The following is a 16,700-nucleotide window of genomic DNA, read 5'->3' as shown; positions in this document are numbered from 1 at the left end:
CGCTCGGGGCTCTCCCTCCTCTGAAGGAAGACTCTGCACTCACCGTCTCCAGCTCAGAGGACCTCTGATTGGAAAGGCCGACTCATCCCAGTGTGGACCCCACACCTCAGGCCCTCAGCCTGATGGCCCCAAGGAAGTCCACCTGGAGGCTCAGATTTATTTCCTGCCCCTCCACTTCAGAAAAAACCCAAGCGGAGATGAGGTGACAGTTGTCCTCAGCCCTCTCACATCATCTACTTGCCAACAAGCCGTCCACCCACCGATCCACTCAACCCCCCAACCACCTGCCGGGCCATCTGTCCAAAACCTCCTCCAACTTCTGTCACATGCCTGTCCTTCAAGGAGCCAAGGGTCTCTGAAGATGATTCTCTCCTTGAGGTTGACTGGGTGTTGGGGATTTTCAGAGATGGCGAGATGATTCCGCAGTCAGGAAGCCTTCATGGACGCGGGCAGATGGGAGAGGGGCTGGATGCTGGGGCGCTGCTGTCTGCCCGCCCAGGTCCGGACCTGCCATCTGCTGGCTCTGTGAGCTCGGGCAATTTAAGTAACCTCTCTGTTCCTGACTCATCTGACCTGCAAAAGCCGGTGAGGTAAACCACCAAAATGGCCACAGACCTTCACCCCTCCTTGTATCATGCCCTGTGCAATGTGACTGCAACTCCAACCACCCAGAGGTGGAGTGATTTTGCTACCTCTTGAATCTGGGCTGACCGTGTGATTTGCTTTGGCCAAGAGAATGTGGCAAAAGTGATGATGTGCCGATTCTGGGCTAGACCTGAGCAAGCCTTGGTACTCTCTGTCTCTCTCCCGCTCTCACCCCTTCCCCCAGCACGTAAACACGCCCAGGCTAGCCTGCTGGGGGATGAGACACCACGTGGATGAAAATCCCCGTCGCTCCAGCCAACAGCCAGCCAACTCCCAGAAGCCTAGTAGGGAGCCCAGCCGAAGCCAGGACTGCCCATGTGAGCCCAGCCTAAATCATTCACTCACGGAATCGCAGGCAAATAACTGGTGGTTGTTTCAGGCCGCTAAGGTTTGGGGTGGTTTCATGCAGAAGTGCTGTGGCCACAGGTGAGTGATACGATAGGATTATACGACTCTTGTACCTCAGGGTCACAGTGGGAGTTAAACGAGATGCTCTATGGAAAGTGCTTAGCTCCCTGCCTGGCACGAGGCAACATCCCATGGATGTTAACTGTCATCCCTGCTGTGGGACACCGTCCTGTGTGAAGATCACAACTACAATCTCAGCCACATCAACTGGACTACAAGTTGTCTCCACTCGAGAATCCAACCAGCCACTCGGCCCCACCTACAGAAGCCTGGGCTCTGCCTGAAATTTCTAGCAAAACCTTCTTAAAGTTATATAATTAGCAGGTGCATGAACTAGCTGAGGCGGGACGTGCCAGGTCTGGCTGACACGTGGAAATGCTGGACTCACCGGCCACCTCGATATGGGGCCCCTGCCACAAGACAGCAGACTATTCCAGCAGTCTCTTCAGGTCCAAAGAGAAACGTGGGTGGGGGGGCACTGTTTTTCTTTTTTTTTAAAGCTTTCCAGAGGACATTCTGGCCCGCCTTGGAAATGCTGGGCTTGCGTGCGACTGGACACGAGGGTGAGCAGATGGCTGGCCTCTGGAGACCAGCCTCACTCCCACGGTGCGACAGCTTTGAACACGATGAATCGCAAAGGGTTTATGGTGCTACCTGACTCTGACTGAAATTCTAATTCCAGAAGTGAGTCACGGACTGGGCACCAATACCGTGGGTGATATGTACAAGGATGGTTTTTGCTGCCTCGTTTGTGGTGACAAAAAAACTGGAAACTGCTGGAATATCCAACAGTAGGGGGATGGTTGAAGAAACTGTGGTACTTATAAACCTCTGTTTCAAAGTAAATTAAACCTAGATTAAACCTAAATTTTTGACCTAGAAGGACTGTTATGATATATTGTTAAGAGAGAAAATCAAGTTGCACGATAATTAATGCACTGAGAATAATCCTATTTTAAAAAAATGATAAAAATATTAGTACATGTTTGTGTGGGTAAGGAAAGCGTATGGAAGGATACACACCTGGAGGAGTGGAATAGGGGTGAGACTATTAGCTTTTCCTTTCTTTTTATTTTTTATTCGGAGATCATTTTAAACTTACAGAAAAGTTGCAAAAATTAAAATAGTACAAAGAATACCTATATATCCATTGCCCAGATTCACCTACTGTTAACATTTTACCCCTTTAGCTTTATGATTTGTGCATGTTCCTTGTCCCACCTTCAGTTAATTGCAATCTACACACACACACACACACACACACACAAATTCTTCCCTGATCCATCTGAGGGTAAGTTACATGCATCATGGACATTTACCCCTAAATACTGCAGCATGTATTTTCTAAGAAAAGAGATGTTCTATTACATCACCACAGCATAGCCTTTGGCTTAAGAAATTTAACACTGATACAAAGTATGTCCTCTGATCATAAGAGAATTAAACTAGAAATCAGTAGCAGGAAGATATATGAAAACATTCCCCCAAGATATGGAAACTAAATGACTCACTTCTAAATAACCCACGGGTCAAAGAAGAAATCACAAGAGAAATGAGAAAACATTTTGAATTTAACAATGTTAATACAATCTTTGATCTAATCCACCGATGACACACTGTTTATTAATTCTTCATATCCTTTGACATGTGACTGGATACTACCACTAACTGGCGTGAGTAGAATTTACCTCCCCTCCCTGCTGAAACTGGGCTGGGACATGGGACTTGCTTGGGCCAAATGAAAGGGGGCAGAGTGAGAACGTGCCAGTTCCCGACCGACGCTGGTGTTCTTCCTCTATCCTGTGTCACTGCCACCATTATGTGAACAGCATCACTCCAGCACCTGCTGCACTGCTTCCCTGGGACCCAGGGGGTACACCTGTGGGGCAGACCTGAGCTGTATGCACAGATTGAATGGGAGGGGCCGAGCCAAGCCCTGCCAACCTGCAGACGCACGGGAAAGAAATGCTGATTGCTGTGGACCACCGAGAATTTCCCATCTGTTACGCAGCGATGACTGATCGTAGAGTAGCCGACACATACAAAACACTTCCTTCACATGAGGGATCGTTGCAAGGCCTTTACTAATGTCAACTCACTGCACGGGCAACGGTCCTTTTTCACAAACGAGGACACTGAGTTTAAGCTGCCAGCCCAAACTCACATGGTTAACACGCTAATGGTTGCGTGACCATGGGATGCGCTTCCTCTGGATGTCCGCTGGGGGAGACCACAGTTGGTGGTCCCCTGAGTCAGTCTGAGCCAGGGCTTCTCCTACTTGCAGCCGAAAGTATCCTGCCAAGCCCACGTGCACAGCCTGCCTCACTCCCCCGGCCTCGTCCTCTCCAGCCCCGGGGATGTCTGACGAGCTTGGGGAGAAAGATGCACTTTTCCCAAACACTAGTTTACAGTCGGGAGCCTCCAAGATGCCCCAAGGGTCACAAAAGACGACGAGTCTGGTTTTCTGTCCACAGACGTGCAGGCAGGAAAAGAACAAACACCAACATGTGCAAAAGAAAAAGTGGTGCGACAATAAAATGGAATTAAACCCCAAGTCAGGAGAGGAAGTGGGCCCTGCTCTGGCTTCATCCAGGGAAGGTCAGTTACCAGAAGCTCAGGTAGGCCTTCGGGCTTGGAGAAGGGATGCATTTCGAAAAGTGAGATGAGGAGCCTCCCCTTGGGAGGCCCGGGGTGGCGGCGGGAGATGACGGGCAGATCCCCCCCGGACTAGTCCTCCCAGCCTGTGCGTCTCAACCTTGGCCATCAGAATCGCCTGGGCTGGGAAGCCACACCCCAGCCCAACAACATCAAATTCTCGGAGGACGGGACCCAGGTGTGGGCGATTTTGTGGCCGAGGCTGAGAAACACTAAGCAACAGCCTCATTTTAACTAGGGTCTCCCCCTCCCCGAGGGTAACCACCATTGTTCCGTGGCCCCCAGCTACCAGGCAGCCTGCCGAGTACTCCTCATGTTCTCACAGATCCTCCTCACAACAAATCACAGGTTTTTAGCAAACAGGGAACTGAGGCACAGCCAGCAAGCAGCAGGTGCGGGACTTAGGCCCGAATGGACCAGAAGCCAAGCTTCTTACAGCCATGCCACACACCTCAGTGATTCAAATGACCTGAGAACTAGGAGAGGGCAGAAATTTCCAAGAGGCCCAAAAGGAGATCCGGGCTGGGTGGGCAGAAAGAGGGGTCTGCCGTCGGACTGGGGAGGGGGGCCCAAGAGGGAAGCGGGGATCCTGGGATGGCCAGTCTGGGGAGACCAGGCCTTCGTCGACTAATGAGAGCAGATAAACGAGGGAACCAGGCCAAGGGCCCCAGAGGCAGAGAACAGATGTCCAATTCTTCCCTGCAGCCTGCTCTCCCAGGACTGGGGGAAAACAAGGACACGGGGTTGGCTGAGGACCAGGACCTACCTGCCTCTGAGTTGTTTTGTTTCTGTCTTGGTCCTTCCCTTCTCTTACCCCCTCCTCCACCTCCCTCCTTAATACCACACGAAGGGGAATTTTGAGGGACCCTCTCCACAAATTCCCCAGATGGGACCAGCCAGTTAGACTGGGTTGAGAATCACCACTTCAACTGCGGGAAGAACTCATATGAATAAATGATGAGAAACACCAAGATCTCCCTACTCCCTGGAGATTAATAGACAAAGGATACAAACAATTTATAAAAGAAGGAATGCTACTAGGAAACAAACAATGGAAAATGTTCAACCACACTAATAATTTTTTAAATGGCAAATTACTGCCTATGTAAAAATTAGCAACAAGTAGTTCAAGTGATAATAATTAATCCTGGTAGTTTTGAGGTGAGACTGGTACCTTAACACATTAATGACAGTGTTGGCAATGACAAAGTGACAATGAAAATGTTCACATCTTTTGACTTAAGAATACCATTTCTGGGATCTAATCAGAAGAAAAAAATCCAATCCCTGGCAAAAACCCTTAAGCACAAATGTGTTCACTGCAATGTTATATATAAAAGCAGGAATCTTAATGAGGAACACTAAAATAAGAAAATAGAACCATTAAAGAATGGTCATGAAAACCATTTAGCAACTTGAAAAAAATGACTGTGATATAACATGAAACGACACAAGTAAGTAATCCCTAATCTATTTTCTGTCTCTATTAACCTGCCTTTCCTGGACATTTCATATAAAAGGAATCATACAACATGTGTTCTTTTGTCTGGCTTCTTTGAAATGCTTCAATTCGTGATGTTTCACCCCTGTTGTAGCATTTATCAGTGCTTGCTCCTTTTTACTGCTGGGTAGTACTCCACTGTATGCATCTATCACACTTGTTTATCCATTCATCAGCTGATGGTCACTTGGGCTGTTTCCACCTGGAGGCCATTGTGAATAATGCTGCAATTAATATTCATGTACAAGTCTTTGTGTGGATATATGTTTTCATTTCTCCTGAGAGGAACTGCTGAGTCATATGGTAATTCTACATTTAACATTTTGAAAAGCTGCCAGGCTGTTTTCCAACACGACTGTACCACTTTACATTCTCACCAGCAATGTATGGGGGCCCCGATTTCTGCATAGCCTTAGCCACATGATTATTTATGTCTTCTTGATTCTAGCCAGCTCTGTGAATATCATTTGAATTTCTCTAATGACTAATGATGCTGAGCATCTTTTCATATGCTTACTTGCTATTTGTATACCTTCTTCAGAGAACTGTCTAGTCAAATCATTTGCCCATTTTAATTGCAGTGCTTTTTAACACTTTATTTTTTAGAACAGTTTTAGGTTCACAGAAAAATTGAGCAGAAAGTACAGAGATTTCGCAAATATCCCTGCCCCCCATACACAGCCTCCCCCATTATCCACATCCCCCACCAAGGTGGTACCTTTGTTACAGGAGAACCTACACGGACACGTCACTGTCATCCAAACTCCATAGTTTACATTACATTTCATCCTTGGTGTTGTGCATACTATGGGTTTGGACAAATAAATAATGACATATATCCATTGTTATACCATTATGCTATCACACAGAGTATTTTCACCACCCTAAAAATCCTGTGTTCTGCCTGTTAATAATCCCACCCTCCCTCCCTAACCCCCAGAATCTGATCTTTCCCTGTCTGCAGTTTTATCTTTTCCAGAATGTCATATAATTGGAATCAGACAGTAAGCGGCCTTTCCAGACTGGCTTATTTCACTTAGTAATATGTATTTAAGGTTCCTCCATGTTTTTTCACGCTTGATAACTTGTTTCTTTTTAGTGCTGAAAAATATTCTGTTTTCTGGACATACCAGTTTATTCATTCACCTGCTGAAAGACATCTTGGTTGCTTCCAAGTTTTGGCAATTATAAAAAAAGGTTCATGTGCAGGTCTGTGTATAAACATACATTTTAACATCATTTGAGTAAATATGAGAAGATTGTTGGATCATGTGATAAGAGTATGTACGCCTATTTTTGTAAGATACTGCCAAACTGCCTTCCAAAGCAGCTGTACCATTTTGCCTTCTCACCAGCAATGAATGAGAGTTCCTGTTGCTTCACATCCTCGCCAGCATTTGGTGGTGTCAGAGTGGTGGATTTGAGCCATTCTAATAGATGTGTAGGAGCATCTCATTGTTTTCATTTTTATTTCCCTGATAACATGATGTGGAGCATTTTTTCACATGCTTGTTTGCTCTCCGTGTATCTTCTCTGGTGAAGTGTCTGTTGAGGGGTTTTCCTGTTTAAAAATCAGGTTGTTCATTTTCTTATTATTGAGTTTTAAGTCTTCTCTGTATATTTTGGATAACAGTCCTTTATCAGATGTGTGCTTTGCAAAGATCTTCTCTCAGTTCGTGGCTTGTCTTCTTAATTTCTTGACAGTACCCTTTCACACAGCAGAAGTTTTAATTTTAATGAAGTCCAGCTTAGAAAATCTTTCTTTCATGAATTGTGCCTTTGTAGAACCAACCAGGACCCTAAGGGGTCTTCCCTGGGACAGACCCTTCCCCCCACATCCTCTGCTTCAGCTCCTCTCTGAAGTACCCAAATAATAGTACCTGATGCACATTTCCTGAGTTGTTCTACAGATGCCAAAACCCCCACTAGATAGAAGAGGTTAACTACTTGATGACCATGAGTACACAGCCCCCCAGACCTACTACAGCCTAAAGACTGATCATGTGAACCCCTGTGACACCACCCTGTGACCTCACCATCAGCCAATCAGAGAAGATCACTTACCCTGGGACTCCCTTCCCTCACCTTACCTCTCGAAATGCTTTGCTGAAAACCATCGAGGAGTTCGTGTGCTTTGAGCATTAGCTATCCCGATTCCTTGTACAGCATGCTCTGCAATAAATGCTGCTCTTTCTTTCGCCACAAACTGGTGTCAGTTGTTTGGCTTTACTGCACGCTGGCGAGTGGACCCAAGTTTTGGCTTGGTAACATTTCATGTTGTATCTAAAAACTCCTCACCATACCCTAGGTCATTTAGATTTTTTCCTATGTTAGCAGTTTTATATGATCCATTTTGAGTTAATTCTTGTGAAGGATGTAAGATCTGCGTCTAGATTTTTTTTTTTTCCTGCACATGGATACCTAGCTGTTCCATTACTGTTCGTTGAAAAGATTATGTTTTCTCCACTGCATAGCCTTTGTTTCGTTGTCAAAGATCAGCTGGCCGTATTTATGGAAGTCTATTTCCGGGCCCCCTGTTCTGTTCCGTGTGTCTAGCTATCTGTTCTTCCACCAACTCCAGTGTCTTGATTACTGTAGCTTTAGAGTATGTCTCAAAGTTGAGTAGTGTCAGTCCTCCAGTTTCATTCTTTTCCCTCAATATTGTGTTGGCTTTTCTGGGTCTTTTGGTTATAAACTTTAAAATCAGTTTGTCAATATCCACACAATAACTTGCTGGGATTTTGACTGAAATTGCTTTGAATCTATAGATCAAGCTGGCAAGAAATGACATCTTGACAATGTTGAGTCTTCCTGTGCATAAATATGGAACATTGCCTCATTTACTTAGTTCTTTGATTTCTTTCATCAGAGTTCTGTAGCTTCCCTCATATAGATCTTGTACATATTTTGTTAGATTTATACCTGCTAATGTAAATGGTATTGTTTTTAATTTCAAATTCCACTAATTCATTGCTGGCATATAGGAAAGTGACTGACTTTTGTATAAATAACCCCATATCCTGTAATCTTGCTATTCACCTGTTGTGTCCACTTTGGGGTCTTTTTTTTTTTTTTTTTTTTGCGGTACGCGGGCCTCTCACTGTTGTGGCCTCTCCCGTTGCAGAGCACAGGCTCCGGATGCGCAGGCTCAGGGGCCATGGCTCACGGGCCCAGCCACTCCGCGCCATGTGGGATCTTCCCAGACCGGGCACGAACCTGTGTCCCCTGCATCGGCAGGCAGACTCTCAACCACTGTGCCACCAGGGAAGTCCTGGGGTCAACTTTTTTCAATTCTTTCAGATTCTCTACATAGACAACCATGTCATCTGCATACAAACAGTTTTATATCATCCTTCCCTATCTGTATACCTTTTATTTCATTTTCTTGCATTAGCCAGAACTTCCATTAGCTAGTATGATGTTAAAAGGAGTGGTGAGAGAGGACACCCTTGTCTTGTTCCAGCTTAGCTGGAGAGCTTCTAGTTTCTAAGTATTCTAGTTTCTCACCGTTAAGTATGATGTTTAGATGTAGGTTTTTTGCATAAGTCCTTTATCAAGTTGAGGAAGTTCCCCTGTAATCCTACTTTGCCGAGAATTTTTATCATGAATGGGTATTGGATCCTGTCATGTATCATGTGATATGATCATGTGATTTTTATTCTTTAGCCTGTTGGTATGATTGCATTATTTGGAAACGGGTATTTGTTAAACTATGGTACATGCCTATAACAAAATATAATTCTATCATATATGATTTTTTAGAACATATGACAATGTGGAATGTTATCTGTGATCACCTAAAAAAAAAAAACCCAAAAGTCGTGTATTTTATACAACAAGATATACAATATGATCACAGTTCATTTTAAAAACTAGTATATGAAAAAAATGACACATGCAAGGGCATATGTATGTGCATAAGACAAAAGGCCTTGTAGGATTTATACCAAAATATCTAAAGCAATGGGCTATGCTGAGTTAGAGAAGCCTCTCTGGTAGCTGGTAACAAGCCAACGTGAAGTAAAGCAAAAAGGGTCATTTGACATGTAACGTCTAGAAAAGGCAAATCTATAGGGACAGAAAACAGACTGGTGGTCGTCCGGGCTGGGACAGGAGTGGGGACTGACTGCAAATGAGCACCAGGGGCCTCTCTGGCCCCATGTTCTACAACTGGATTGAGTGATAACTCCATAAATCTACTAAAAACCACTGAATTGTACACTTAAAATTGGTGAATTTTATACTATGCAAATTACACCTCCATAAAACTTTAAAAAGGCGGCGGGATGATTTACTATAAAATGGGATGGATGTAAGGGGAAGCCTTCCCCAATCCTGAGGGGGAGCCTCAGTCAGCCTCAGGGAGAGGCCTCACCAGAAATCTATCTGAAACTGTCTCAACCCTTCCTGTTCTCTAGACTGGCCCACAAACAAAATAAAAAACAAAAAACCGTGGCCACCTAGAGCTCCTGCATGCACTCTGGCTACGAGGAACGCCCTCACTGCCTTCCTAGCATGGATGAGGTGTCCACCAGCTACAGCCCACCCAGTTGCCCCAAAGGGGAACAATTCCAAGCTGGGCAGCTGCCCTCTGGGTGTCGCAACTTCACAGGCTTTTCCATAATGACCCTTGTGGTTGACTATACTTTGGTGCTTGCCACCCCCCTCCCCTTGGGAACCACATATCCAGTATTTGTCCTTGTGAAGCGCTCCCTCCGGCGTGGTCTAGGAGTTCGGCCACGTCACTGGCTCCGGCTGATGGGTCAGCAGTAAGCACGATGCAAGCAGAGACTTGAGAAGCACTTGCAGTGGGGTCTGTCTTCCTGGAAAGTTGGAAGAATGTTCCTTCTTGGAACCCAGCTACCTCGCCATGAGGTGGTGTAAGCAGTCCCACGGGGAGGCAGGAAGAGAACTGAAGCCCCCCCAGCCAGCACCCCAGCTGAGCTCCCAGATGACAGGGGCTGCCCCAGTGCCCCAGCCGGCACCACATGGAGAGAACCAGCCAGAAAACCCTCAGAAACCCAAGAGAAAAGAAACTGCTATGGTGTTAAGTGGCTAGAGTTTGTGGTGGTTCCTTATGTAGCACTAGGTAACACAGACATCCTTTGGCCTCTTGGTCACCAGAGAAGTCCTGGTGAGTGTTGAGAAGCGCCACCTGTAACACTGAGTGCCCGGCCCACCTGCCCAGGACACCCTGCTTTGCCCCTGGGGAGGCAGGAGCTCTTGCCAGCATCTAACTGAAGGGTGACAGACAGGCCCTCACTTAAGCTCAGGCCACTGCGGAACCCACTCTAAAAGCCGCTTCCTCAAGGAGATATGAACCTAGAAGGCCACGACGCATTGTCTGGATACTAAGACCAGGGGTGCAAAGTCTGAGTAGCAGGGTACTGACATATCTTCAGTGAACCTCTCCATAAGACACGTACTTGCGAAGTGAACCCTGCCTGCCTTAACTAAAAGTTAACCTTGCCAGAAACGGGACTTATGTCCATGGTATTCCTGCCCGAGCGCCTACAGAACCTGAACAGGAGCAAAGAGCAGACACCCCCAAATCCTGGGACACTGTGCAAACCAACTAGCCAGGACGCTTCAGAAATGTCCACATTCACAAAGACTTGGGGACGGTTCCTGATCACAGGAGACAAAAGGAGCCTGACAGCTGAATGTGACCTGCAATCTTGATCTTCTTTTGCTATAAAGGGCAGTATTAGGACAATCAGTGAAATGTGAATTAGGTCTGTACATTAACAGCAAGAGATCAAGGTTAACTTCCCTGATTTTGTCACTGTACAGCAGTTAGGTAAGAACATTCCTAGCTTTTATTAAGGGTAAAGGGGGCACAGTATCTGCAACTTACTTTTAAATGGTTCAGAAAAAAGTGTGCATGTGCACACACACGTATGTGTACAGGGGGCACAAACGTGTGAAATGTTAACATTTAGGGAACTGGGATGAAGGGTACCTGGGAACTCTGTACTCTTTTGTAACTTCTCTGTCAAGACTGAAATTATGTCAAAATTAAAATAAAACATTTCTAAGATACTGTTTGGTGAGTCATTCCTTTTGAACCTTTGTTCCAACCACCCAGCTGGCTCCAGAAAGGTCTTCCCTCCAGTCTGAAGAGGGCTAGTTACTGCTTTTTGGCTCACACACGCCTCTGAACATCTGATGAAGTTTCAGGCCCCTCCCCCAAAAAAACATTCAAACTCACACACACCTGCCTTTGCACACGACCACGAACCCTGACCTGGGAGCCCAGCAAGGAAAACATGGAAGGTCAGAGTGGGAAGCGAATCAGCTCTGAATCCAGGCCACCTGTCAGGGTCCAGGGGCTTTAGGCCCTGGGGAGAGTTCCTCCCCAACGTCACACACCCCGCAGGCAGGGAGGGGCCGGCGCCAGGACTGGGGTCCTGTCCTCTGCTTTCTGTCTGTGCGCCCTGGCACGGACTTACTCATCCTCTCAAGCCCACTTTCTCTTCCCTAAAATTGAGGCAACGGCACGACCACCTCATGGAGTCGCTGGGAGAATTCAGAGCTCAGGAACGGGGCTGACGTTTTTCCTACTCCTAGCACCTTGTACCTTGTCTACTCAGCGATGCCCACCCCCAAGCCCACCGGGCTGGGTGCTGGGTGCTGCTCAGGGCAGCCAGTGGCACAGCCAGGAGGCCCCGCCTCAGGCTTATGCCCCAGAGGCCCCAGTTGCCAGCAATTCTTGTTTTTCCTGATACCCTCTGAGATCAGGCCTTTGCTTTCCATCCCACTTGGAGCCCACTGCCTTTTGCTAGACATAACTTTGATTTAATGTAGCCTTTAGCCACATTCACTTTAACTAGAATACTAGACATTTTGGCCAAACGTGAACATACGAGCAGTATATCTGCTTTTCAGCCGCCACTCACCCTCACCTGGAAGTTCTCTCTCAAAATGACACGAACTATAGGGTGTCACTCAGAGTGCAGGTCGGTCTATCTTGAAGCCCTGGAGTTTCACTGCGGAGGAAAGTATGAGAGGGCAGGTCCATGGACACACACACACCCGGGGGCACATACGGGCTGGGGCTCAAACCGCCCGTCTCCCACGAGTGTCAGCTCTTCCTCGAGCTCTGGGGTGAAAAAATCCATCACTTTAGCCATAAAACAGACACACTAAGATAGTAGAATATAACATACCTGTAATCTTAAGAACCTAAACCTTAAAGGCCAAGCAGGCGGCAGGTGACAGCCGATCCCTCCCAGCCTGTTGGGGGTCCCCGCAGGGTCAGGTTGGGAAATGCTGATTTTGACCCTGTGGAAGGGGAGAGGGTGAGGAGGAGCCCAGGAGACTCCTTTTTGGAGGCTGACCATCGCTGCTTTGATCCTGGCACCTGAGTGACTCGGCGTGTCCAGCCCGGGGCCTCATGCGGGAGAGGGGAAAGTGAGCCCCGATCCCAGCCAGGTTAACAGAGATAAGCGACAGGACAGCTGCAGACTCTCCCTGCAGGGGCGACACACATTCCCCTGGAACGAGGGCATTCAAGCTCCCTCTAAGCACAGCCTCCAGAACAGAGATGCTGTGGTCCACGGAATACCAATGCAAACTTTGAAATGTGCAGTTTTCTAGAGAGTGTTCAGCCTTTTTTGGATTCTCAAAGGGATTCATGTCCCCATAAGATAAGAACTACTGCTCTTAATTAAAAAGAGTTTGAAAGCAAACTGATGAGATTGAAGCTCTGGCCATGGGCTGTCACAAGGAAAGATTTTTATTTGAGAACATCGGATACTTCTGGAAATGTTCCTGCTAAATCCAAAAACACCTGACAGTCCAGCTCCAACACTCACAAACCCACCAACAGCCTCGTTCCGCAGACAAGACGGGACCGTCCATGGCCGGCTCCCCTCCCACCGCCGCTCGTCTCCATCCGGGGGCACAACTGAAATGCCAGGCCACTCAGCTACTCCAGCCACAGGAGGGGAGAACAGGATCCCGCCTCCCAGGCCAGGGCCCCGGTGGGGGATGCTCACGGGGGCACAGCTGAGGCGACGTCACACACAAACACCATGACCAAAGTCAGCGAGTGCCCGAGGGGTCCCCCTGGCTTCAGTGACAGCACAGCCAGGCTGGGACGGGCTGGCGTCCCCGTGTGATCATCTCACCACCCCAGGACAGCACAGTGCCTCTGAAGGAAGCACCGCAGGAACGCTTAACTGCGATCACACTTCTCACACTTTAAACGGGACAGAATCTCTCTCCCCAAGAACATCAGTTTGGACCTTCCTGGCTCAATAGGCTGTCGGGCAAAGGACAGCGCACCTGCCAGTCTTAGTTGACCGTGGAGTCCAAGGTGTGGGCAAAGGCCTGTCCAGAAAGGGCTGGACAGCGACTCAGCCGAAGGGGCACCCACTACTGACGCCACTGCCCACGCCGCTCTCAGCTCAGCTGAGATCAGAACCCGCGGTGAAGCGAGCACCTGCTGCTGGGGGTCTACTGATGGCCCTTCTCTGCGAGCATGTGTGCCCTCTGTGAAGAGGTGCACTCACATCAGCGTCGCAGCCGCAGGAAGAACGCGTGTTTACACTCCGCGCTCTCCAAGGGGTAATATTTATCGTAAAAATCTAAAACATATTCTTCAGTCTTGAATCCAAACTTCTGGTAGAGCAGCATAGCAGGGTTGCTCGCTGAGACGTGAAGGGTTACGTCCTTGCCCATGCAGGTCTGCCGAAAGAGTGGAAAAACACAAGGTGAAAATGAAAAAGCCGGAGGGAAAATGAGTGGGTGAAGTAACTTTTAAGTGTAGGCAGTCAGTTACAGAAACCAGAGACACTGGGGCCTGAAGCTGAGACATTGCAGCACCAGCAACAGCAGGAAACCTGACCCGTCTCTGCCGCCACCAAAACACTGCGCCGAAACATTCAAGGCCAAGGAAACAGACGGTAAGCTGGGTGTGTTCTTTTTCTCTTTGGAGCAAAGAGCCAACAGGGATATTTTCACTGTCAATTGTTTTATATTCAATTGCATTTAAATACATCAAGCATATCAATACCAACATCACAACAATCTTGAAGAAAGAGAGGACAAGAGGAGACATTCTGCTTTTAAAAACCAGATGTCATCCTACAAGGGAATCGTAAAAATTCCCTGCCTAGACCTTCTAGAAAATGTTAAATTATGTAGCCAGATATGAAACATTAAGACTTCTGTTTAATTATACAACTTGAATACCTTATACAAACATTCTGAATCCCAAAGACACTCTCTCATCACTCCCAAACTTCTCAGAACTGAGGTTTCTGCATTTAGCATGGGCCTAATCCTAGGGGAAAAGAATGATGGCGTGCTCTGTCAAGTCTAGGCAAGTTCTTAGATTCTTTAATTAGCTACACAGAAGAAAGTACCCCGAAAGTCACATAAATTCAGAACTTGCTCTTTACTGAGGAGGCACTGAGATCCTGGACTTGATGAGTTCCTGAGATTTTACAATCCCAGGTCAAAGGCAGACAGATACCTTCTCTTCCCTGCTTCCCTCACATTCTGCATCCAAAGGCATTTTTAGGACAAGAACGAACGACAAGCACACCAAGGACGATAGTCCTCTTTACGCTGCAAGTTGGCACAATCCCAGCAGCCCCGTCGCCGAGCACAGCTGACCGTCTGGGTGGTACTGTGTCTGGGCCGGGTTTTATGGGCTGGCTGGGGGCCAGGCACCCACATACAAAGACGGACACTCCTCCTCCCAGCCAGGGAGCCTCAGTAAGGACCAGATGTGCCACCAGAACATCACCCCTGCCCTATCCACTGGCCCTTGCTGGTGAAGGAGGAGGCAGGAGCCCGTGGCCATCCTACCAGGAGAGGGTGGACAGGGGGAGGTCGGCCCTGCGCACAGGGTGGGTGAAGGCAGGGTGTGTTGGGATAATGGAGACAGCCTCACACTAACTGCCAAGAGAGGAGAGGAGAATGCAATTCCTCGATAGAGGGTTCTCAAGGTTCTCACCAACATCTGGGAATTACTGAGCAAGTTTCATTAAAAACTGGAAAAAAAAAAACAACACTGAATCATCTCCATCTTCTATTTAAAAAGAATCTTTCCCATGTGACACACAATGCTCCATACCCAATGGTTTCTAAATAAGCTACCAGATAAATTCTGGGGAAAAAAAAAATCCTTGCATGTTTTTCTGGTGTTAGTATATAAATATATGGTCTATTTTCCTCAAAGGTGATACAGATATATCAAAGGATGAATTACCTAGAAGGTTCACAGCAACAGTAAATTAAAAACAAGCAGCATTAACAGAATGCACATACCACTGACTGACAGGCTGGCTAAAATGTTTAAAAATACTTAAGAACTAAAAGTCACTTCTCACTTCCACTTCTCAGAGTCACCGCGGTGGTGATTCCAAGAGCAGCAGCAGTTACGATACGGACGGTACAAGTGCTTTAGGCTCCCACTTGTGGTACTTTCCTCATTTCATTTACTACACATGGTCACACACTGATTTCTTTGAAACCTGGGTCTGAGGAGTGACCCTCTTTTAGGGGGTGAAGGCTTCTCTCTGGGTGTTAATAACCTCGTGAGCGACACAGACCAGCTCCTCTTCACTGGCGTCGCCTGGCGCTGGCCTCCTCCTCCTCCAAGCCTTTCAAGGAAACCCAGAGGCAGGTGGGCAGACAGTGAGCAGAGACAACATACCTGAATCAGATGATAAATCATGAAAGTTGCAATCCCTGCTCTTCTCCACTCAGGATGGACAAACAGAAATGAAATGTACGCTTCGTTGTACTTCACATCGGGGACCATGAAGCCAAAGGCAATGATGACTTTCTTATAGAGGACGACGACACTGAAGTCCGGGTACTGCAGGCACTCGGACAGGTCAACACCTACAGAGAGAGGCCAGCAGGGTCAGCCCGGGCTCGGGGGCTAGTGAGCAACAGGCCACTCAGTCTGTGCTTTCAGCTGCATCTGCACGCTAAAACACCCATACTGGAGACAGAGACATTACCATAGACACCACACATTCAGATCATAAAAATAAAAAAGTGAATTTTAGAAAATATCAAAATTAGCATCGCCTGGTCTACGTACATATGTTAAAAGAAGAGAAGCAGGACAGGGTGGGTAGGAGAGAGCACACAAGCTCAGAACTGGACACACCTAGTGTTGCACTCAGCCTCCGGGGCTGTGAGTGCCAGCTGGCGCATCCCTAAGCGCCCCGCCTCGGTATCTGCCTTGGGTAAGATGAGAGATACCCAGATCCCAGGGGGCTGAGGAAAGATCCCGAGACCGCCCGTACACAGACAATTGACAAGCTCTTTAGTACAAATGCCACATTTTACAATAAAGGAGTAAAATATAACATAACTCCATGTTTAACGTTTGGAAGGCGCCCAGTATAGGGGCAGGAAGTAGCAGACACTCCCAGAATGCTCCTTTCAGCCCCATCCCAGCCCCCACCACGTGCACTGTGACATCCTGACAAAATCTCATCCAGCTCCTAGAAGACACGTATTA

The 16,700-nt window shown here is 47.4% G+C and overlaps 1 protein-coding gene across 3 annotated transcripts in view; it reads right to left on the bottom strand.

Annotated features, from left to right (window-relative positions):
• Window positions 1-16,700, bottom strand: part of KAT14 (lysine acetyltransferase 14) — a 65,636-nt gene that overhangs the window by 12,165 nt on the left and 36,771 nt on the right. For 2 of the 3 annotated variants that reach the window (XM_030872426.3, XM_060284102.2), the window contains exons 9-10: window positions 15,879-16,069; window positions 8,262-13,900 (exon numbers count right to left, since the gene is read on the bottom strand). In XM_030872426.3, coding sequence (XP_030728286.1) covers window positions 13,727-13,900; window positions 15,879-16,069 — 365 coding nt within the window. In that variant the 3' untranslated portion in view covers window positions 8,262-13,726. Of the gene's footprint in view, window positions 1-8,261; window positions 13,901-15,878; window positions 16,070-16,700 lie in introns of those variants that run through there. The other variant, XM_060284103.2, reaches the window with a different exon arrangement.

This window comes from Globicephala melas, chromosome 15 (genome assembly GCF_963455315.2).
Source record: "Globicephala melas chromosome 15, mGloMel1.2, whole genome shotgun sequence".
NCBI lineage: Eukaryota > Metazoa > Chordata > Mammalia > Artiodactyla > Delphinidae > Globicephala > Globicephala melas.
This window is presented reverse-complemented; position numbering and strand designations above follow the sequence as displayed.